At 45.3% G+C, this 25,123-nt stretch overlaps 1 protein-coding gene across 2 annotated transcripts in view; it reads right to left on the reverse strand.

Moving 5' to 3' along the window:
- Nucleotides 1-471: 471 nt before the first annotated feature.
- The window catches only part of napba (N-ethylmaleimide-sensitive factor attachment protein, beta a), a gene marked incomplete at its 3' end in the record, with an annotated part of 39,615 nt that continues 14,963 nt past the window's right edge, over nucleotides 472-25,123 (reverse strand). Inside the window, exons 3-10 of one of the 2 annotated variants that reach the window (XM_084321195.1) lie at nucleotides 23,219-23,335; nucleotides 9,593-9,639; nucleotides 9,337-9,414; nucleotides 4,637-4,692; nucleotides 4,123-4,207; nucleotides 3,613-3,717; nucleotides 3,213-3,281; nucleotides 472-624 (exon numbers count right to left, since the gene is read on the reverse strand). In XM_084321195.1, coding sequence (XP_084177321.1) covers nucleotides 472-624; nucleotides 3,213-3,281; nucleotides 3,613-3,717; nucleotides 4,123-4,207; nucleotides 4,637-4,692; nucleotides 9,337-9,414; nucleotides 9,593-9,639; nucleotides 23,219-23,335 — 710 coding nt within the window. Of the gene's footprint in view, nucleotides 625-3,212; nucleotides 3,282-3,612; nucleotides 3,718-4,111; nucleotides 4,208-4,636; nucleotides 4,693-9,336; nucleotides 9,415-9,592; nucleotides 9,640-23,218; nucleotides 23,336-25,123 lie in introns of both variants that reach the window. The other variant, XM_084321196.1, reaches the window with a different exon arrangement.

Genomic DNA, 25,123 nt, shown 5'->3' on the forward strand with positions numbered 1-25,123 from the left:
CACTAAGCACCATAATAAACTATAAATAGAATCTTCAATATCAACAATAAATATTAATCATCTGATAAATAACAATAATATCTTTATAGATTATTCATTCTGATACACATTTATAACTCATTATACTACACACACACACACACACACACACACACACACACACACACACATACACACACACACACACACACACACACACACACACACACACACACACACGCTTTCTCTCATCCAGTGATGTCAACAGAATAACACTGTGGGTGACAGAGGTCAGGGGTCGTGGGGAGGTGGTGTGAGGGTTAAAGGTCGTCAGGGTCACATGCAGACTGTAGATAATGTACAACTGAAACTCCTCCACCCGTCTGTCTCTCTCTCCATCCCTCTATCGTTCTGCTGTATCCTCTCTCTTTCCAAACAAAAGCCATATTTCCACATCCCATACGTCCCCCGTCTCTTTCTTTCTGTCCGTCTCTACTTCAGGTCTCCAGCGTCACCCTGGATGGTCTTCTTGATGCGGAGCAGCATGGTGGTCAGCCACTGGTCCAAGCGGGATACCGAGTCGAACTCCTTCACAGCCTCGGTGAATGCCTCGCTGTTCTGCTCCTCATGGGCATCTAAGAGTTTCTGTTCAGAATCAAATACAACTACATTTTACTACATACAATATCATGTTTTGGATGAGGACACGCAGCAATGATTGGTGTTGGAAGTTACTGTATGTAGAATGGGAACAGTAGTGTGCAAACCAGCCAGCAGCCTTTACATTATATTCTCAGTGGGCTCGACTCGACTCGACAAAATGATGATACGCAAATATGCCATTCCTTCAAACAGAGCAGTAGATTATATAAACAAGGTGCGTGTAATGTTATATACACAAGGTGCATGTAATGTTATATACACAAGGTGCGTGTAATGTTATATACACAAGGTGCGTGTAATGTTATATACACAAGGTGCGTGTAATGTTATATACACAAGGTGCGTGTAATGTTATATACACAAGGTGCGTGTAATGTTATATACACAAGGTGCGTGTAATGTTATATACACAAGGTGCATGTAATGTTATATACACAAGGTGCGTGTAATGTTATATACACAAGGTGCGTGTAATGTTATATACACAAGGTGCGTGTAATGTTATATACACAAGGTGCGTGTAATGTTATATACACAAGGTGCGTGTAATGTTATATACACAAGGTGCGTATCAATGTGCACAGACTTTGAAGACGCACACAACACATCCCTCAAATTATTCAGATGGCAGGGTTCGGACAGACATTGCAAAATGAAATTCAAGGACTTTCAAGTACTTTTCCAAGCACTATATTTCATTTTAAAAGGATCCAATTCACTTTTAAATGCGTTATTTTTTTTATTGGAAAAAAATCGGATCCAATATTTATGGCTTAAAACCAATTTCCGACAATTAGTTACACTTTAGAATTTTTTTTTTAATTTCTTGATTCCGAATTTTTTTATCATGGATGAACAAAACGTTCAATGCGAATGGTTGATTTGAATTCCAAGGACTTTTTAAGCACCTTGTTAAAAAATTTAAGCTAAAGCTAGCAAGCTAATGTTAGCAACATAGGTTAGCAACATTACGCAATTTACGTAAATTTACGTAAATTTCGTAACATTTACGTAAATTTCGTAACATTTACGTAAATTTCGTTAAAGAGGCAGAGTGCTATCTCAGTTACAATGTGCTGTAAATGTCATTCTAGAAAACATTTAATTGGACGCAAAATTAGTATACGCCCCCGTGTGCTGGATGACTCATCAAAATTTTTTCCCCCGTTTTCCAGGAAATTACAAACATCTATTTTGATTTCATGGGGCCTTTAAACCTCTGGAGCGTCAACTGTAGGGCCCAGGAACCTGACAGTAGGAGAAATGCAACTCTATAATGTGACTATTGTTAAAGTTAGAGGTTATTATAATATGATTGCTAGTAACTGAGTAACTGTCTAACTATGCATAACTGTTTCCACTGGAGGGCGCTATAGGCGGAGCTGTTAATGTTACCGACTCCCCCTCTGTCTCTTCCCACCTACCTCTCACGGAGAGGAGATCTCATGTGCTGCTGTTGTGAAATGTAAATAATAAACCACGCCGATTAAAGGCTAAAGGTAGAAACCATGCCTCATGAACATATTATTGTCGCCCCATAGCCAGTTCTGTCAACAACTATGATCAGAGTAATTCATGTTACTGCAATTATGCTTACTGTGACTGTGACTAAGAGCATACTCACATTAACATAATGGAAGTATGGTGTTGACATGGGTTCTGCCATACTCGCATTATTGTCTTAATTGCAGTACAATCGCATAATTGGTGTGCATGTAAACGTAGCCAGTGAGTCTACAGTGAGGCTATGACTGACACATTACAATCATCGCATATCCATTTGTTCCTGAAAATTACATTACTGATTTGGGGACAATGAGACATCTGGATGGCTAGCCAGCCTTGTTGTCAAGCATACTGTCAGATCATATTCACTGTTTGTCAACCATAGGCAACGTTATTAACAGAAAAGCTTGTTAAAGTTTAGTAAAGTTAGCTTGCAGGCTTATTATCACGGGCAGATAAGCAGTTGCTAAGTTGGAGCAGAGGGATTATAATGAAAGACAGCAGTGAGCAAAGCACAAATAACACATCTCTTTGTAATTTACTATAGAAAATATTAGTTAACGGCACATATTCGTTGTCTTTGGCAAGTTGCCATGGTATAAGGGGGATAACACAGTAATAGTTATACAGTTAGGTGTGCAGTTATTGAAAGATAATGCACTATGCAGAAGCAAACCACATGAGGCGTAGCCAAGAGGGGTAATTAGCCTCTACATGGCGCAGTATTCATCGATAAGCACACGCCTCGTTGTGTATTATCCCCTACTTATAGTACTGTACACGATATTAACCCTTTCACTACCACACTACAGAAGGTTAACCTTTCACTGCCACACTACAGACGGTTAACCATCTGTAGTGTGGTAGTGAAAAGTTAACCTTCTGTAGTGTGGTTGTGAAAGGGTTAACCCTTTGTCGTGTGGTAGTGAAAGGGTTAACATACAGTGTCTCAGCTGAGCTGGTGTCTCTCTTGATGCTCTGACTTTCATGGAGGGAGGGGTCTGCCCCCCACCGGATATTAACATTCACTGTTAACATTTGTGTTTTTTATTTATTTTTTGTACCTTTATCAGTTTGAGTTCTCTGGAGTCTGAGAAGGCTGGAAACATCTCTTCATACTTCTCAATGGCCAGCTGAAAACACACACACACACACACACACACGCACGCACACACACACACACATGTCACATGTAGTATACAAATGGTGTATAATGGTGTATATTGGACAGTCCTCTACTTTATGTACATGTTTATATAATGTACAGTATATATTTGGCCCAAGTTTAGAGGATATAGTATAAATTATAGACTATAGTGTTTGTGTGTGTGTGTGTGTGTGTGTATATAGATATATATGTATGTATATGTACAGTATATATGTATTTATTTAGTGTATATAGTATAGGTGTATCTTCAAGTTTAGAGTTGACATGTCTCTACATGCTAAATGTGTGTGTGTTACCTTAGCATTGAGTTCATCCACTATGAAGTGGCACAGTGAGGCCTTGAAGAAGTATTCCTTGGCGTTGTACTTTAACAGAGGGTTGTCCATGGTGCTGGTAGCCACCTGGGGGGCGTGCGCGCACACACACACACACACACACACACACACACACACACACACACACACACACACACAGTGAAATCAAAAGATACTCAGATGAATCAGATAACTCAACATTTGACAGCAATGTGTGTGTGTGTGTGTGTGTGTGTGTGTGTGTGTGTGTGTGTGTGTGTGTGTGTGTGTGTGTGTGTGTGTGTGTGTGTGTGTGTGTGTGTGTTAGAAGTCTGATTTTATAATGGAAGCAAGTGAGGAGGTGACTACAGGTCCCCAATGGGGCCAATTTTGGTGGTTGAACCTTCATGAACTCCCAGAGGGATATAGGGGACAGAAATAACATGTTACAATGTCAAATATTACTTAAAGTACAAGGAAAAATATGTCATCTGCTAAACACACTGCAGTTACCTGCTCGTAGATCTCAATAGCTTTCTGGTACTGCTCTAGCTGAGCGCTGTAGTGTCCCACCTTCAGTAGACACTTATTAGCTGAACTGGAAAACACACACACACACACACACACACACACACACACACACACACTTGTGTTATTTCTCATGTGACTTCCTGCCGGTTTGGTTTCTGATGAGGAGAAGAGAGGAGAAGAGAGGAGAGGAGAGGAGAGGAGAGGACGGGAGAGGAGAGGATGGGAGGGGAGAGGAGAGAATGGGAGAGGAGAGGGGAAGAGAGAAGGAGCAGAAAGGAGAAGAGGCAGAGAAGAGATTAGAGGAGAGGAAAAGAGGAAAGGAAAGTATAAGAGGGGAAGAGAGAGGGGAGGAGTGGAGAGGAGAAGAGAGGAGTGGAGAGAAGAGACAGAGGAGAGAGGAGAAGAGAGGAGAAAGACAGGAGGAGTGGAGAGGAGAGGAGAGAAAAAGTGGATATTAATATGTCTAATTTCTAAGAGCTCCAACCTTCCCACTCACCTGTTTGATTCTTCTCCTTTATAATAATCTGCCGCCTGCTCATAGTGGGCAATGGCCTGTATACACACACACAGGAAGAGAAACAACATTCATATTTGAATCACAAAGTAGAGTACTACTTAAGCATTACATCACACGCAGGAGTGTGTTATAGGAATTAGATCATGCATAGGGGTGGTTGTTAGACCCCCCTAGGCATGATCTAATTCCTATAACACACGACTACAAGTGGTGTAATGTCTTTTATACAATGGCCGAATTCACCCAACCTTATTGCTATAGAATAAACACAGTAATTGAAGCATAATGGAGATTTATTCACAAAACCATCCACAGAGAAAGTAGATCCAATAGTAGATCCACTAGTAGACACCAGAGGGCGCTCCACAAACCATGTTAAACCCCATTCAGATTTACAAATACAGTACTGTTTTTGTAGGGTGATTATGGTTTATTTACATTGAGGTTCTGGGGTCACGTGGAGTGTGTTATACGAAATACCCCCCCCCCCTCCACCCCACCTACCAATCCCCTATACCTACTGTACCAACCTCCTCCAATGTAGTTTCTTCATCAAATGTATATACTCTCTTTTTTAGACTCTTTTGTATCACAAACAGTACTGTATTTATAAATCTGGTATGTCATAAATGTATAGATGTAGCAGTACTGTCTATCTGTATTGTACCCATTCTGCAATCTGTTAATAAAATGTCCAATCAATCAATCAATCAATCAATCAATCAAATAACAACCGGTAACTTCACTGTGCTTCTTAAACAAGATGTAGCAGTACTGTCTATCTGTATATCATATGTTATGATGAATTGAAAATGGGGGACCCTGATGTAAACAAGACGAAAGTCTTTCTCTGGTCTGCATCCCCTTAACACTTTCCGTGCCACTCACGAGATTTCTCTGGTTTTTTTATAGGTGGTTGAATGCCACTCACGAGATTTCTCTGAATCTTTTTTTTTTTTTTTTTTTTTAGCGATCTGAAAAATTATTGCATCACCCGAGCCTACCCGAGTATAGCCGAGGGGCGCCAGCGATCACTGTGGAAAAAAGCGCCCCCTGTCGTCTCCCAGATGACATAAGTGATTTTGGAATGGACTCAATGAAAATGAATGGGGAAAAAAATCCGGTACTCCACATTTTCCAGTTCACTGATCCAGCCGGGGTTACCAGAGTTCATTCTGGATCCTCAGATCCCCGCGGATCATGGAGTTCTACTGTATCGCGTTGGATCCATACACGTATCGATTTTTTCGAATGGTGATCAGGAATTGGAATATACCAGTTGGATACCATCTGATGTCAGGTAAGGACTCTATGTTATCAGTGTTAGGATAATCAGAGTAAGTTTGATGAAGTTATAAGCTGTTTTGTGAAATGTCCTCTTTCGGTTTCACTGTAAAAGTCTGTGAGGAAATCAACGGAGCGATTATCAGTGCGCGGCCGTAATGTGCTTGCGTGCACGTATAATATTGATCATCTAGCGTTTATTTGAAAACGATTCATAAAAAGGCCGACGAATATCAACGTTGTGGAATATTCCACTAAAAGACGATTTTCATAGAATGCTCCAGAATGAGCTGTTTTTTATATCAAAACGGGGGCTTTTCTAACTGCTCTGAAACGGAAACGACGTGATAAAAAAACAATCTGCCTTCACAGCACTGACTGGAAAATAGTATTTGATAATGCGATGGGCAGATTAGACACATAGCCATAATTTAAAACATAGATTAGGCGATATTAACGTTAACATTGGCGCCGATGGTGGCATTCAGCCGGTAAAACGGAAAACCAGGCGTGGCGCTCAAAGTGTTAACACTTTGACTGCCTAAAAACGATTTACAACGTCTTTGCTGGCGATGCTAAAGTTGCCGGGGGACGCTGTACGTCGTCTTTGTATCAATATTTCAAAAATCTGCGATCTGATCCATAATGTCCCTCCGCTGGCCTGAGAACCACCAGCAGGACCCACTGAGCTCTCTGGCGGTTCAGGAGCGCCATCTGGTGGCCGATCGCGCAACCGCTTAACAGGAAGCACAGTGGAGGTTGTGCTAGATGTCCGTATTGCTTCCGGCCACTCGGGATAGGTTCCGGCATTCTAGCTCGTCACTCTACATAGCGATCGATTGCCAATAACTCGATAAACAACATGATTTGGACGTATATACCATTATACAAGCTGGAGATGGACCGGGTAATAATATATCCCATAATGATAAAATTTCTACTCGACGATGATCGCCCAACGGCGCGCGGAGACTGGGGTGAGTTTCAGCGTGTAACGTTACCATCTTCGATACTAACTGCTTTTATCAACATTTGACCCACATTAGATGATTGGTATAACGCTGCCCACGGAATTATAAACGCCCCCTCGCCCATCCGGTCAACATCAGATGACGTGTAGTAACTTCTAGAAGTACGTCTAGTTGGAATTTTTTATATCGCGCTGATTGCCATCAAACTGTATTTCATCATCAATATAATGCATTTGGGGCTATATATCACGTTCTGGAGAAAGTTGCAGAAAGAGATGAAAACATACTTATACATTAGACCATACTTTACTATGAATATGTGAATGAAAAAGTTTAACGTTGCTACACAATGAACAATACATATAGGACTTTGAATGGGCCCTAATAATGGCAATGTAGCAATAGAATTTAAAAAGTTATAGCCCTGCAAAGAAGGGGACTTTCTCCATAGACAAATAGCGCTGGCAATCTATGGTATATCATTAATTTAACCCAAGGCAACCAAAGTGTTAACAATTGTGTGTATTGTTATTGTTGTCTACCAGATGGCAATCGATAACTGAGAAATGCTCTGGGGGATCCAACCGGCCCACGGTAAGATCTTTTTCACGTAAATTACATGCTGATCAGGGCTTGTTTTGATGGGATCATCCCTATGTCCCCCGGGTCCTATGTTCCCCGGGTTCTATGTTCCCCGCTTTGATTGATTAATAGATTGAAAATTTTATAAATTTTTATTATTTTATTAATTATTAATGTCTGCCTTGTTTCGAACGGTTAAGCTTAGGCCCTCGTTCGAACTGGTTAAGGTTAGAGTTTGGAATCAGGGCTGGTGGTCTAAAATTTTCAATCTATCAATCAATCAAAGCGGGGAACATAGAACCCGGGGAACATAGGACCCGGGGAACATAGACATGCTCCCGTTTTGATAGCCATTCACCCGAATGAGGCTAATGAGGCTAACGCGGTTATTGGTAATCAATAATCAGAAACGACGTCCCCCGCCCCCCCCCCCCCCCTTTCATGCATTCGTGGTGGACCATCATACGGATAATATGCAGTTTGAGTATTAACTGTAGCTTCTGTATATCCGAAATGCCATTGGATTTAACGTTAGTAGCTATTAGCCCTGTATCTCGCGTTCCAGGAAATATCCCAGCCGAAATCCCTTATAACGCTTATATTCAAGACGCTATAAAATGAGAACGTATTGATGAATTTTTTTTTTCTTTAAGCCATTTTGAAGGGACGGTTTATGGTCTCAATTGACAATGAGAATGGACAGATAGCAATACTATAAAGTATAGATTTAGCTCTACAAACAGCCTCACGAACTATGCAAGTCTATTTTGAAATGCTGGCCGTCTAGAGTGATATTAGACGGCCCCCAATGGCCCTGAATGTGTTAACAACTGTGTGTATTGAGCCGTACTGTATTGTACCCATTCTGCAATCTGGTAATAAAATGTCCAATCAATCAATCAATCAAATAACAACCGGTTTGATTGATTGATTGATTGAAAATTTTACTAGGTAACTTCACTGTGCTTCTTAAACAAGATGTAGCAGTACTGTCTATCTGTATGTCATGTACAGTATGTCATATATGTTATGATGAATTGAAAATGGGAGACCCTGATGTAAACAAGACGAAAGTCTTTCTCTGGTCTGCATCCCCTTAACAATTGTGTGTATTGAGCCGTACTGTATTGTACCCATTCTGCAATCTGGTAATAACATTTTCAATCAATCAATCAAATCTTACAAAAAAATTAAAAAAATAAAACGTCTGCCATTTTTTTCTTCACAATGAGTCATGACAAATTAATTGTATGTAACAAACTAACATATTCCAGTTGACTATCTTTTTTGGCGGATTCGTTCAAAAGCTATTCATACTTCCATTTTTCTATCTATGGCGGATTTATTCAGACAGAAAAAATTAAGTAATTCGATTGTGGGAGGGATCTGGTGTCACGTGGAGTGTGTTATACTAAATAACAACCGACAACTTCACTGTTTCAGCCAATCAGAATCAAGAAATGTGCATGCCATTGTATAAAGGATACTATACGTTACTACAGGGTATCGCAATGTACTACACAGTACTATACAGTACTACAGGGTTCTACAGGGTACTATAGGGTATTACAGGTTGCTATACAGTACTACAACGTACTACAGGCTACTATATAGTACTACAAGGTACTTTAGGGTATTACAGGGTACAGCTACAGGTATTATAAGGTGATATAGGGTACTACAGGGTATTACAGGGTACTACCTGGTACAGCTACAGGGACCGACAGGGTACAACATACAGAGCATGTCTGTGTGTCTGAAAGAACCACGCTTCATACCCCACTGACACAAACGCTAACATTTTCTACTTCCAATACCTTCCAAGTGTCTGTGTGTGTTTACCTTCTCTATGTCGACTAGTTCTGCCTCGTAGATCTCCGCGATGGTAATGTGATGTTTGGCTGCTATGGTGAACCGACCCTAGAATACACACACACACACGCACATGCACACGCACACACACACACACACACACACACACACACACACACACACACACATACACATACACACACACACACACACATAAAGGAGTAGGTGGTGGGCTATGCTAATGAGCTGGGGGGAATGGCTGACATAATCAGAGGGCGGGGCTTACCATATCAGTGTAGATATCAATGGCCTGATTTAAACAGTTGATAGCCTCTGGGAAGAGAGAGAAAGAAGGAGAGAAAGAGAGAGGGAGGGAGAGAGACGGAGAGACAGATAAACAGAGGGAAAGAAAGACAGAGACAGAGTTTACAGTGCTGTATGTCTTTGTCATATCTGTTGTTAAATTCCTCCTAACGTTGCTGAAAGGATGTTTTACATATTATGCCAAACACTACAAACCAGTGTTTCCCCAATGTTTCTAACTGTCGTGATAAGAAGCACAATCCCCTTGTAATGTTTGGGGTTTTGCTCTCCTCAGGGAGCAAAGCCCTAGCGTTACCTGATGGTAATTAACCTGTCTATCTGCCCTGATTGCAGTCATTGGTACCTGGTGTGACTAGTTAGGTTGGCTTTATATGCTCTTCCTGGTTACCATTTAGACTGTCAGTCGATCACTGAACATTGCCGTAAGTAGAAAGTGAAAGTGAATATCAGGAAGGCAGCAGGACCGGACGGTATCCCCGGCCGCGTCCTAAAAGTCTGTGCCGACTAACTGGCCCCGGTATTCACTGACATATTTAACCTGTCCTTAGAACAGGCTGTCATCCCCACCTGTCTGAAGAAGTCCACCATTATCCCTGTACCCAAAAAATCCAAGCCTGCTTGCCTCAACGACTATAGCTCTCACCTCCATAGCCATGAAGTGCTTTGAGAAGCTAGTGAAGGGCTACATCTGTTCCTCCATCCCCATCGACCTGGACCCCCTGCAATTTGCATACCGCCCCAACAGGTCCACGGAGGACGCCATAGCCCATGTGCTGCACACAGCAGCATCACACCTGGACAAGAGGCAGGGGAACTATGTGAGAATGCTATTCATCGACTACAGCTCAGCATTCAATACCATAGTCCCCTCCAAACTCATAGTCAGGGACCTGGGCTTGAACTATGACCTCTGCCAGTGGGTCTTGGACTTCCTGACGGGCAGACCCCAGGTGGTGAGAGCAGGCAACTGCACCTCCTCATCCATCACTCTCAACATAGGGCCCCCCCAGGGCTGTGTTCTGAGTCCCCTCCTCTACTCTCTGTACACACCTGACTGTGCACAGCACAGCGGACCAACAACACAATCATCAAATTTGCTGACAACACAGTAGTGGTGGGCCTGATCTCTGCAAACGACAAGAGGGCCTACCTGGAAGAGGTCAAGGTTCTAGCGGGATGGTGTCAAGAGAACAGCCTCTCCCTGAACGTCAGCTAAACAAAAGAGATGATTGTGGACTTTGGGAGGTCGGGGGTCAGGGACTACAGCCCCCTCAGCATCGAAGGGGCACCGGTTGAGAGAGTGAACAGTTTTAAGTACCTCGGAGTCCACATATCCGAGGACTTGACATGGACCACACACATTGACAGTGTTATCAAGAAGGCACGACAACGCCTCTACTTCCTTAGGCGTCTAAGGAAGTTCAAAGTGAGCCAGAAGATCCTCAAGAACTTCTACTCATGCACAATAGAGAGCATCCTGACTGGCAATATCACCTCCTGGTTTGGGAATAGCACTGCACAAGACCGTAGCAGACTACAGAGAGTGGCCCGTTCAGCCGAACGCACAATTGGAGGGGGGCTTCCCACTCTCCAAGACATTACAACAAGCGCTGCATGGGTAAGGTTAAGAGAATAATCAAAGATGCCAGCCACCCAAACAACTGCCTTTTTGAACTGCTGCGGTCAGGCAAGCGATACCGGAGTCTCATGGCAAGCACAGATAGACTCAGAAGGAGCTTCTACCCCCAGGCCATCAGGATGCTCAATGAACAATGAACAATAACAGACCATCAAATACACCCACAACACACACATCCACACGCACACACTCACTTTAAATAAACAACACTAGCACCCACTTTTAAACACTAACACACTTTATATTTATTGGCATCAATCTCATGCACCTCGGGCATAAAAGAAAATATTGTTTGGTTCCTGTTGGTTGTCAGTTAAGGCCATGGGTAGGTAAGGAATTTATTTTATTTTATTATTATTTTTTTCCCCCCACGGCGACTATGGATAGGGAATTTCTTTATTTAATTAAAATGTTCACGACAACATGGATGCATGTACTCTGCCAGCATGTTTAATATCCATAATACTAAAGGTTTGACTAAGATTTTAATGAAACTTTATTGTAAATAAAAATAAAAATAAAGTCTTTTTAATATATATATTTATACTTATACTCATAAAATAAATTGGGTCGCACCTAAATCGGCAGGGTCGGTCGGCAACCGGAACCAAACAATTTTTTCTTTTAGGCCTCATTGCACCACACCACCACAACGTGGCACCACAAGCTAAGCTATACCTCACCATTCTACACTGTACTGTATAGAAGCTGACTGTATAGACTGTACAGAAGTATAGACTGTACATATACTGTATATATGTATATTGAACTTTTTTTGTTTTGTTTACACTTGTTTACGTACTTGACTTTCTATTTTATACTTATATTATACTATTTTATACTATCTTGTTATTTTATCTAGCACACTCTCAGGAGCAAAACAGAAAGAAGCATTTCATGCAAAAGTATTCTGTATTTCTGTATGACAACTAATAAAGAAACTTGAACTTGAAACTTGATGTGAGGTTTCTGTCCTTGCCTTCTCACTCGTTCTGTTCCTTTAACCACCCTCGCTTTGTTTTCATTCATTTTTTCTGTCAAGTATTTCAATTCCCTCGTTCACACGTTTCTCCCCGTTGACGTCATCTGAGACGTCGCTGATTGGTTCTCTCACTTCCCCACGCTTGTCAATCACATTCCCCAGCTGTCACTGCTTTTCAATCAATCGATCCCTCATTATTTATACCCCGTTTTCCCCACCCTAAGTTGTTGGTTCGTCTTGATTTGTCGCTGGATGTTTTTCCCCGTTGCTGCTGTTTCACTGTGCTATTCTCCAGGAATTCCTAGAAGCCTTCGCTTGGATACCTGCTCCGTGGCGCGCGCTCGCCTCCACTGTTGTTCCTGTTCCTTTTACGCAGCTCGTCTGGGTGAGTTTTTCTAGATTGACTGTCTTGACCTATTTCCGATTTTCGTGTGTAACCTTTACACTGAAGTCTACCACCTTTTTGTCAGACAGCCACTCACCCAGCCTTTATCGTTTTTGCTCTTTCCTTATGGAATAATATTTTTGGGATCTTCCACCTCCCTCTGTGTGTTTGCTCACGCCGAAGATATTATTTCACATTTGGACTGTGTTTGGATTTTTGCTCACTGTGTGTTTACACGAAGATATTATTTCACATTTGGACGGTGTTTGGATTTTTGCTCACTGTGTGTTTTACATGAAGATATTCACTTGGGCTGTTTTTGGAATATTGCACATCACTGTGTTGTTTAACACGAAGAATATAACACCCTGTCCTCCAGCTCGTTTCAAGTCTGCTCTGTCACTGACCCGTTCCCTCTCTCCCTCTCTCGGTCTTGCACAACATCTGAGAGGTCCGCCGTGAGAGTCTGCAGAGCGGTACAGAGGTCTGCTCCTGCTTCCCAAGACTACCCTTCCGGGTGAAGCTGCAGAGCAGCAGAACTTTGCCCCTTGTTCATTGTACCTGTTCTTGTTGACCTGCTTTTCCCTGTTTCACTTATTCTTATTATCAAATAAACAAGCCCTCGTATTTGGCAACTCTGAATCCTACTCTCTTGTGTCGTTAGCGTTTGGGGTCGGTGTCAAACCATAACATTACGAACCAACCCTGACGACCCCAGCCGACACAGAGGGGGTCAGAACCGCACTTGCATTTCAAGTCGAGTTGACCAGGGATCACGGTCTCCAACTTGAGCGGGCTGCGGCTGCGGTGCAGAACCTCAGGGACCAGGTCCTGCCTATGCAGGGTTCAATGGCCGCTATGGCGGGACAACAGTCCGAGATTCTCGCCCAGCTTAACTCGCTGGGCGACGCCGTTAATACTTTTCATCTCTCACACCCTTCAGGAACATTCCCCGCAGCCCCAGCAGATCTCGCACCTCGGGAACCCTTTCTCTCCGTCCCACGGCTGTTCGACGGTAATCCCGAGGAGTGTGCCACATTCATCATGCAATGTGAGTTGGTTTTCCGTCATCAACCAAGCCGTTTTTCTGCTCATGGGTCCCGAGTGGCTTATATAACCAACCTACTTTCAGGCCATGCTGCCCAGTGGGTCACTTCCTCCTGGGCAATGGAAGCAGATTTTTTGTTCTCCTACCCAGACTTCGTGGCGGAGCTCCGCAGAGTGTTCCACCATCCAGCCCGAGGTCTGGACCCTGGAGCCCGGTTGGGGACCTTCCGACAAGGGAGCAGCAGGGTGACGGACTATGTCATGGAGTTTCGACTGGCGGCGGTGGAGAGCGGTTGGAACGAACCTGCTCTTCGCCTAACCTTCATAAGGGGGCTCAGTGACGCAGTCCGGGACCAGCTCGCTACCAGGGAGGTGCCCGACTCCCTCGAGGAGCTGTTTAGCCTTGTCATCCGTATTGACGGACGCCTCCTGGAGAGAAGGCGCGAGAGGGCCCGACTGTCACCTCCTGAAGCACCCCGGACTCCTGGACGCCCCGTCCCCAACACTACTGAGGGTAACAGGCTTCCCCGTCCGGTGCGCGAGGAGGAACCCATGCAGCTGGGACGCTCTCATCTGAGCCAGGCGGAGCGTCAGGCAAGGCTCAGGTCCGGTCTCTGCCTCTACTGCGGAGGTGCGGGACACCGTATCGCCGACTGCCCTACCCGGCCAAAAGATCGGGCTCACCAAGACCCCGGGAGATCCTGGTGAGCCGTTTTTCCCATTCCCAGCGCCGCGCACCACCTGACCATCTGTTGAGCGTCACCCTGGCCTGGGGGGACCAACGTGCCACGGTGGAGGCCCTCATCGACTCTGGGGCAGACGAGAACTTCCTCGACTTCGAGTTTGCCACCCAAGCCAACATACCTCTTGAGGCCCTTGTGAGGCCCTTGGAGATCTTTTCGTTGGACCAACACCGCCTGGCCGACATCTCTCAACGGACCGGCCCAGTCTTGCTGACCATTGCTGGGAACCACGTCGAGAGGATCCAGTTCCTCATTACCCAATCCCCCCTTGTCCCGGTGGTCCTGGGTAGGCCCTGGCTCGCGCTGCACGAGCCCCACATCGCCTGGGCCTCCGGTACCATCAGGGGCTGGAGCTCCTCCTGTCACGCCCGCTGTCTACAGGCGGCGTCTTGTCCCCCGCCCCGGAGACCGGCTGGTGAGTTGCCCCCGGATCCTTCGTCCATTCCTCCCGAGTACCACGACCTCATGGAGGTATTCAGTAAGACCAGGGCTCAGTCCCTTCCACCTCACCGCCCCTATGACTGCGCCATCGACCTCCGCCAAGGGGCTCCCCTTCCCGGCAGCCGCCTCTACAGTCTGACTGTCCCGGAGAAGAAGGCGATGGATCTCTACATCTCTGAGTCTTTGGAAGCAGGACTCATTCGGCCTTCCTCCTCCCCGGTGGCGGCCGGGTTCTTCTTTGTAGGTAAGAAGGATGGGGACCTGCGACCCTGCATCGACTATCGTCAGCTCAACGAGATCACCATCAAGAACAAATACCCCCTACCTCTCATGAGCTCCACCTTCGAGCCACTGACCCAGGCCTCGTTCTTCACCAAGCTGGATCTCCGAAGTGCCTATCATCTTGTCCGTATCCGTGAGGGCGATGAATGGAAGACCGCCTTCAAGACCCCCAGGGGCCACTATGAGTACCTTGTGATGCCGTTCGGCCTCACCAACGCCCCGGCGGTATTCCAGGCACTCATGAACGATGTCCTCCGTGACATGCTGGAGGTGTTCGTGGTGGTGTACCTGGACGACATTCTTATCTTTTCCAGGACCCTCGAGGAACACATCCTGCATGTCCGCCGGGTGCTGGAGCGCCTCCTCCACAATCGGCTTTTCGTCAAGGCGGAGAAGTGCCGTTTCCACTCCAACTCCGTCGACTACCTGGGCTTCATCGTGGAGAAGGGCTTGACCCGAGCGGATCCTCGCAAGATCCAGGCTGTGGAGGATTGGCCGGAACCCACCACTCGGAAGGAGTTACAGAGTTTCCTCGGGTTCGCAAACTTCTACCGAAGGTTCATCCGGAACTACAGCCAAGTGGCGGAGCCTCTTACCAAGCTGACCTCCCCCGCTCTGCCGTTCGACTGGTCCCCAGCGGCATGCGCTGCGTTCCGCTCCCTCAAGAGAAGGTTCACTTCCGCTCCTATCCTGCTCCACCCTGACCCCAAGAGACAGTTCATCGTGGAGGTGGACGCCTCGGATTCTGGCCTGGGCGCTGTCCTATCCCAGCGTTCTCCTTCCGACCAGAAGGTACATCCTTGCGCCTTCTACTCGCGTCGCTTCCTCCCCGCCGAGAGGAACTACGACACCGGCAATCGGGAGCTACTGGCGGTCGTGGCTGCTCTGGAGGAGTGGCGTCATTGGCTAGAGGGTGCCGAGGAGCCTTTTACCATCTGGACGGACCACAAGAACCTAACGTTCATCCGCGCTTCCAGGCGCCTCAACGGTCGGCAGGCGAGATGGGCCAGTTTCCTCAGTCGGTTCGACTTCTCGCTGACCTTCCGCCCCGGTTCCCGCAACACGAAGGCCGACTCCCTGTCCCGGATGCACTCCAAGGGGGCTCCACCCTCTGAGGCCCCATCTCCCATCATCCCGGAGGCCCGAGTGGTTGGAGCCATCACCTTGGGCATCGAGGGTGTGGTGAGGCGTGCCCTACGCTTCCAACGTGCTCCAAGCAACGTCCCTAGGAGCCGTCTCTTCGTCCCTGACTCTGTCCGGTCCCAGGTACTGCTGTGGGGCCATACCAGCCGGTTCGCCTGCCACCCAGGCGTCCATCGCACGTTCTCCTTCCTGGCTCGTCGTTTCTGGTGGCCCACCATGCGGAACGACGTCAAGGAGTTCGTATTGGCCTGCGCGGTCTGTGCCCGCAGCAAGGCCTCTCACCAGCCACCCTCCGGGCTCTTGCAGCCACTTCCCGTTCCAAGCCGTCCGTGGTCACATGTGGCGCTCGACTTCGTCACTGGTCTACCCTCCTCCCAGGGGAACACCTGCCTTCTGACCGTGGTGGATCGATTCAGCAAGGGGGTCCACCTCGTGGCCCTCTCCAAGCTTCCCTCAGCAGCCGAGACGGCGGACCTCCTGACGCACCACGTGTTCCGCCTTCACGGTTTTCCCCAGGACATCGTCTCTGACCGGGGGCCCCAGTTCACCTCCCAGGTATGGCGGGCTTTCTGCAAGGGATTGGGGGCAACGGTCAGTCTCTCCTCTGGCTACCATCCCCAGACAAACGGGCAGACGGAGAGGATGAACCAGAGCGTGGAGTCTGCTCTTCGGTGTGTGGCAGCCGAGAGGCCGGCATCCTGGAGTCGTTTCCTTCCCTGGGTTGAATACTCGATCAACTCAATGGTCAGTTCCGCCACCGGCCTCTCCCCTTTTGAGGCCTCCCTGGGCTACCAGCCCCCTCTTTTTCCCGCACTGGAGACGGAAGTGGCAGTTCCCTCCGTGCAGGTCCACCTCGACCGCTGCCGTCGCGTTTGGGAGATCACCAGGACCGCGCTGCTCCGGACATCTGAGCGCGCCTGTCGTGGTGCCGACCGGCGCCGGGTTCCCGCGCCGACTTACCGCCCTGGGCAGAGGGTGTGGCTCTCCGCGAAGGACCTCCCGCTACGGTCCTCGGCCAAGAAGCTCAACCCTCGCTTCGTCGGTCCTTTCGAGGTCCTAAAGGTACTCAGTCCGGCGGCCCTGCGCCTGAAGCTTCCTGCATCCATGCACATCCACCCCGTGTTCCATGTCTCCCGGGTTAAGCCCGTCTCCCTCAGTCCCCTTATGCCTCCAGCTCCTGATCCACCGCCTCCTGTGCTAGTGGATGGTCACCCCCAGTGGCAGGTCCGCCGATTGATGGGCGTTCGTCGGCGGGGCCGGGGATTCCAATACCTGGTGGACTGGGAGGGTTACGGCCCAGAGGAGCGTAGCTGGGTCTCCCGGCAGCTCATCGTGGATCCCGGCTTGATCACCGACTTCCATCGGGCCCATCCTGACGAGCCGGGTCGGCCTGGTCGCCGGGCGGCTCCCGTGGAGGGGGGGGTACTGTGAGGTTTCTGTCCTTGCCTTCTCACTCGTTCTGTTCCTTTAACCACCCTCGCTTTGTTTTCATTCATTTTTTCTGTCAAGTATTTCAATTCCCTCGTTCACACGTTTCTCCCCGTTGACGTCATCTGAGACGTCGCTGATTGGTTCTCTCACTTCCCCACGCTTGTCAATCACATTCCCCAGCTGTCACTGCTTTTCAATCAATCGATCCCTCATTATTTATACCCCGTTTTCCCCACCCTAAGTTGTTGGTTCGTCTTGATTTGTCGCTGGATGTTTTTCCCCGTTGCTGCTGTTTCACTGTGCTATTCTCCAGGAATTCCTAGAAGCCTTCGCTTGGATACCTGCTCCGTGGCGCGCGCTCGCCTCCACTGTTGTTCCTGTTCCTTTTACGCAGCTCGTCTGGGTGAGTTTTTCTAGATTGACTGTCTTGACCTATTTCCGATTTTCGTGTGTAACCTTTACACTGAAGTCTACCACCTTTTTGTCAGACAGCCACTCACCCAGCCTTTATTGTTTTTGCTCTTTCCTTATGGAATAATATTTTTGGGATCTTCCACCTCCCTCTGTGTGTTTGCTCACGCCGAAGATATTATTTCACATTTGGACTGTGTTTGGATTTTTGCTCACTGTGTGTTTACACGAAGATATTATTTCACATTTGGACGGTGTTTGGATTTTTGCTCACTGTGTGTTTTACATGAAGATATTCACTTGGGCTGTTTTTGGAATATTGCACATCACTGTGTTGTTTAACACGAAGAATATAACACCCTGTCCTCCAGCTCGTTTCAAGTCTGCTCTGTCACTGACCCGTTCCCTCTCTCCCTCTCTCGGTCTTGCACAACATCTGAGAGGTCCGCCGTGAGAGTCTGCAGAGCGGTACAGAGGTCTGCTCCTGCTTCCCAAGACTACCCTTCCGGGTGAAGCTGCAGAGCAGCAGAACTTTGCCCCTTGTTCATTGTACCTGTTCTTGTTGACCTGCTTTTCCCTGTTTCACTTATTCTTATTATCAAATAAACAAGCCCTCGTATTTGGCAACTCTGAATCCTACTCTCTTGTGTCGTTAGCGTTTGGGGTCGGTGTCAAACCATAACACTTGAAGTAATCCTATGCATTCATGCTAAAGCCGTATAAAGCCACGGAGGATAAGCTTGTTTGTTTTCGTTCCTCTTTGACTGCCGTGTCAACCCGCATTGGAATTTGTTATATCGCTCTGAGCGTATGCAGTATCGCCGTCGGACGTGTATTCTGTCTGTCGTGTTTATCATTTTGTGTATCCCGTTTTGGAGACAGTGTTTTCTCCCCTTTGTTTTCCCTCTTTATTATATAGTTCAGTTTATGTGTTTTTGCTATAAGCGTGTTTTGGAGACTCGTTTTCTCTCCTTTATTTTGGTCCACTGTGATCTGCCTATCCTGACGCTTCTCGAATTAAATGAGCAGTGCTCAAATTCGAAGATCAACAAACTGTCTCTCGTCGTTTCTGTTCTGTACTGCACCTGGGTCCAACACACCTACCCAAACTGTAACACTGCCTGTTAATAGTTGATTAAGGTTAGGAGGCTAGTTAGGCTAAAGGCAGCAGTATACTGAAAACCAATGTGGACTTGCCCCAAATAGAAACAGAAACAGGGGTGAACAGAAACAGACTAGAAACTAGGGCTGTCCCCGACTAAGGATTTGGATAGTCGACTTTGATTGGCCGAAATTAGCCGATAGTCGACTATGAAAAAAAGAATCTGAAGAAAAAAAAGTATAATAATTCTCTCTTTTTTTTTTTTTTTTTTTATCCACTTTTTCTCCCATTTTCTATATTTTCTCCCATCCCAATTTCGTATCATCCAATTCAACCCTCCCCTGTCACGAACGCTGTTTCTTGCCTCCCACAAGCCGGCTGCAATGTGGACTAAGTCATACATAGCACAAGTCCCCTCCGGTACTTGAGGTAACAGCAGTCGCATCTTTTCACCTGCGCAGCTCGATCTCTCAGTAGCGAGGAGTAACGCGTGGGAGGCTCACACTGCCCCCGACACTTCCTGATTCTACTGCGCAGGCGCACCAACCGACCTGTAGGAGTCGCTGTCCACAACGCCCGATCCCCACCCATCAGTTTCCCACCCCCTAATACGGCCAATGTGTATTAGTACGGACGACCAGCTAAACTGAAAGCAATGTGGAGCGCTGGGATCGAACAGGCGATCCCAGCGTCTCTGCATTCGTGGCGAGCGCCTTGCCCACTACGCCATGTAGCCGCCCTAATTCTCTCTTTTTTTATCATTCCATTTGGGCTATGGGGGTGCTTAATGTCTGAAGGAGTCGACGGAAGGCTTCTTGTCCTCTGCAAAAGCATGCAATTGGTCCACTGATGGATGCATCTTGATATTTGTCTAGTCTAGTGTGTTCATTAGATGGGTGAAATCCTCTTTCAGTGCCTCTGTGCTTGTTTTCTTAGGCAGTTAGCCTCTGGTATGCGTGCCATTAGCGTTAGCCACGCATCTAGGCCTCTTTTCTTTTGGAAAGAATGATAATATTTTTTTTTTATAATTTGATTTTTTTATTTACAAAATTAAAAAATTATAATAATATATCTATATATTTTTTGCATTCGACTAAGAGGTTGGCAGTCGACTACGGCTCCTTTCGATCGATTAGTCGACTATTCGACTAATAGGGGTCAGCCCTACTAGAAACAGTCTAATACAGGGGTAGGCAACCCTAGGCACGCGTGCCTGCATAGGCACGCGGGGGCATTTTCATAGACACAGGGGGCAGCATTTAAAAAAAAATATATATATATATATATAATTTTTTTTTTTTTTGCTTTGAAATATTATAGTGAAATATTTTGCACTGTTGTCGCATTTATCTTGTTGAAATCCTCCCACAGGTTCTTTTTACTACCACATATTTAATTGAGACCCTTTATTTGTTTATTATTTCAATTTAGCTGGAAATACATTGCTACATCATTTAGTAACATTTGCAGAGCCTTATAACAAAAACATTATTACGGTCACTATTGTGACCAGTGGGATTAATCAACAAATTTTATTATTTATTTTTCTATTTCATTGAACATTGCACATGTTAAAAGCCATTTTTTTACTCAAAATGTGAGTATTACCAAGTCAACTTGTGTTCTTAAAACAATGACAATAAACATAGTTTTATTAGGTTGAAATAATGTGGTTGTGTACTTATTTTTCTGTTAACTTATTATGGATTGAAAACTGAAAACCTTAATGCACAGTAACTGAACTCAATATTTTTAAGTTCTGGTAACTTATTATTATAATTTTTTTTACAGTGTAGTCTTGCGATCAATCAAAACTTATTTACACGATATACCTCACATTCACCCTCCATTCACATCCTGGTGTTCTCCTGGTGTTCTCCATTAGGCCTGTAGGTGGAGCTATGACAGCACACGTACAGTACACACACCGATGGTGTGTGATGTGTCCAAAAATGAATGGGCAAATGTGAGTGAAATGGTCGCACTGTATGCAGCTGTTTGTCTGCATTGCATTACCCCCCCCCCCCCCAACTCAGATTTTGGGTTGATACAACCATCATAATAATATTGTTAATAATAACAATAACAATAATGATGTAATAATGTAAAAATTATCATTAAAAAGACCTGATTATGAGAAAAAAATATTACGATGCATGGAATATTGTTGAGGCACACTAGTTACAACTATATTTCAAACAGGCACTCCATGTCAAAAAGGTTGCTGACCCCTGGTCTAATACATTGCCACCTATATACTCGGTGTGGCTCCACAGCTTAGATGACCACACACACTGCCATGGAAACCAGTGCATCCCACTAGTCCAGCTAGCAAGCAGGTGCACACTGGTGGCTGAATCCACCCAGTGAATCTCTTAGTTACATTAATATTGTGCTGTCAGAACAGTCTTATGTTTGTAGGTTAAGTATTTAATGTTCGCTATTGCCCATTTAGCCACTGTCATCTCGTATTATGAGTTGATAAATCTAGTGATCTACAGTATGCATGAAAACCTAGTTACGACAACATTGTGTTAGCTAAGCAGTGTTGTGTTTATCTGTGAATTATTTACAATGTTCGCTATTTGCCGAAACAAGATGGCCAGAAAACACATCACTTTCTCACAACACTGCATGATGTCAGTCTCCGGGGAAGGAGAGAATCCAAACCATTTGTATTACTTGCTTTAAAAGTGAAATACTAATACTCGATTTAAGAGACCAGTCACAGCTGTAGAAGTAGAATTGGATGTGGCCAATCCTCAGGTGCGCCATTATGGTTTATAAACATTCCAGTAGTTAATGGCTCGAGTGTGTAACTGTGAAGGACATGCGCAGGCAGAGGAGTGTGTTGCTCCAGTCATGGCAGAAATGACGTCCAGACTAATACATGTCGTAGTCTGGACAGCAGCACTTGCAGGCTTTACCCACTAGGGCACAGGTGTAGGCATCTCTCTGAGTGCCCTTCTAGTTTTAATATTGTTTTATTTTGTGGTGGGTGACGTTCCTTTGCCCCACATACAGGAAACACTACTGCAAACCATAAGCCTAACCCTCTATAGGAAGGGGAAACTGTCAGGTGGCCATGATGATGTCACATTCTCATGGTAGTAACGTTGCATTCTGTTGAAGTCGGAACTAGGGGAAATCTGAGCTCCAAATAGGAAACTCTGGCATGATCTCTCAACTATGACCTTTCTGAGATGCTGTTATCTGACATCATGTGAACATAGCAGCATACACTATAAACTGTAAACAACATTGTTTTACATATCTATGGTTTCTCTTGCACTATTGCACTGTGGTCGTAATTCCAACCTCCAACCTCTGACTTTGAATGGAACAGTCCGTCTGGCGTCTCTGAAAGGCCAGGATTCACCGCTGACTGCTGAGTCAACTATTTAATAACCAGCCTAAATGGCCTGTGCTCTCCATTTCTACAGAAGTATAAATTAGGCTTAACCCTGCAGCGTTAGTGCCTTGCTCTACACATTGAGCTACACTGGGAATGGAAGTCCTAACTCTGGCAGCGTTAGTGCCTTGCTCTACACATTGAGCTACACGGGGAATGGAAGTCCTAACCCTGGCAGCGTTAGTGCCTTGCTCTACACATTGAGCTACACGGGGAATGGAACTCCTAACCCTGGCAGCGTTAGTGCCTTGCTCTACACATTGAGCTACACAGGGAATGGAACTCCTAACCCTGGCAGCGTTAGTGCCTTGCTCTACACATTGAGCTACACGGGGAATGGAAGTCCTAACCCTGGCAGCGTTAGTGCCTTGCTCTACACATTGAGCTACACAGGAAATGGAAGTCCTAATCTTAGCAGTGTTAGTGCCTTGCTCTACACATTGAGCTACACAGGGAATGTGTGTGTGTGTGTGTGTGTGTGTGTGTGTGTGTGTGTGTGTGTGTGTGTGTGTGTGTGTGTGTGTGTGTGTGTGTGGGTGTGTGTGTGTGTGGGTGTGTGTGTGTAGTTACCCTGTGGGTCAGCCTTCTTATAAGCATTTCCTGCGTCGACGAAGCTGGTGGCTGAGTCCAATTTGTTCTGCAGCTGCATGTGGAGATGAGCTGCCTGACAGAAGGCATTGCCTGCAGCTAGAGAGAGAGACACAGAGTGAGTGAGAGAGAGAGAGAGAGAGAGAGAGAGAGAGAGAGAGAGAGAGAGAGAGAGAGACACATACACACACAGAGTGAGAGAGAGACTCAGAGTGAGAGAGAGACACACAGGGTGTGAGAGAGAGAGACACAGAGTGAGAGAGAGACACAGTGTACACTGAGACTCATGAGAGGATTAGGAATACACTGAGATTCACGAGAGGATTAGGAATACACTGAGATTCATGAGAGGTATAGGAATACACTGAGACTCATGAGAGGTATAGGAATACACTGAGATTCATGAGAGGATTAGGAATACACTGAGACTCATGAGAGGTATAGGAATACACTGAGACTCATGAGAGGTATAGGAATACACTGAGATTCATGAGAGGATTAGGAATACACTGAGACTCATGGGAGGTATAGGAATACACTGAGACTCATGAGAGGTATAGGACTACACTGAGATTAATGAGGATTAGGAATACACTGAGATTCACGAGAGGATTAGGAATACACTGAGATTCATGAGAGGTATAGGAATACACTGAGACTCATGAGAGGTATAGGAATACACTGAGACTCATGAGAGGTATAGGACTACACTGAGATTCACAAAAGGATTAGGAATACACTGAGATTCACGAGAGGATTAGGAATACACTGAGATTCACAAGAGGGTTATTAACCTAGTTTCCTCTGTGGTTCACACAGGCTCTTTACCTGGAAGGAGGTCTGCTAATATTGATTGATCTCTCTCTGGTGAGGCAGGGGATTTTGAATTTCGTGGCAGTTTAAAAAAAGGAAAAATGGCTAACCAAAACTAGCAAAAATGAGCTTTCTTGTAGTGGGGGCGTAACTAAATCTACTGTCATCTACTGACATCTACTGACATCTACTGTAATCTACTGACATCTATTGTAATCTACTGACATCTATTGTCATCTACTGTAATCTATTGTAATCTGCAGTCATCTACTGACATCTACTGACGTCTACTGACATCTATTGTAATCTACTGACATCTATTGTCATATACTGTAATCTACTGTAATCTACTGACATCTATTATAATCTTAAATCTACTGATTTCTACTGTCATCTACTGCCATCTACTAACGATCGATGTACATTTACTGTCATCTAATGACATCTACTGATTTATACTGTAATCTACTGATATCTACTGTCATCTACTGACATCTATTATAATCTACTGTCATCTACTGAAATCGGAATGGTTGTACTACATAATAAAGGTCTGTATTTTACTAGACAATATGGTATTGTTGTTAATGGTTGTACTACATATAAAGGCCTGTATTTTACTAGACATGATGGTATTGTTGTTAATGGTTGTACTGTCAGTGTTTCCCATTAATTAACTAGACTGTGGCGGGCCTCTAATTAGTCCAGCCACAGTTTTATAATGAACAAAAAAAAAAAATTAATAAAAAAATATATATTTTAATATTAAGTTTGCCAATAGGGATGTATCAGTAGTATTGGCAGTGGTAGTAGTTGTAATAGTAATCCAGTATATTCTTTTATTTTCTAGAAAATAAACCAGTTCAACACAGGTAACCACTTTTGCTTAATTTCTTTGATAGCTCAAATATGCTCTAGTCGATTGTGTTTTGAGCACAAAGTTCATCATAGATCTAGCCTCTTTATTTTGCTCTCAAAGTGCACCAGATTGATGCATTTAACTTTAAAACTTAAAAAAAAAAAAAAAAAAATGTTCTGGGACCCCCCTAGAGGGGCCGAGTTTCACCCACCACA

Source organism: Notolepis coatsorum (genome assembly GCF_963971535.1).
Source record: "Notolepis coatsorum genome assembly, chromosome: 9".
Lineage (NCBI taxonomy): Eukaryota > Metazoa > Chordata > Actinopteri > Aulopiformes > Paralepididae > Notolepis > Notolepis coatsorum.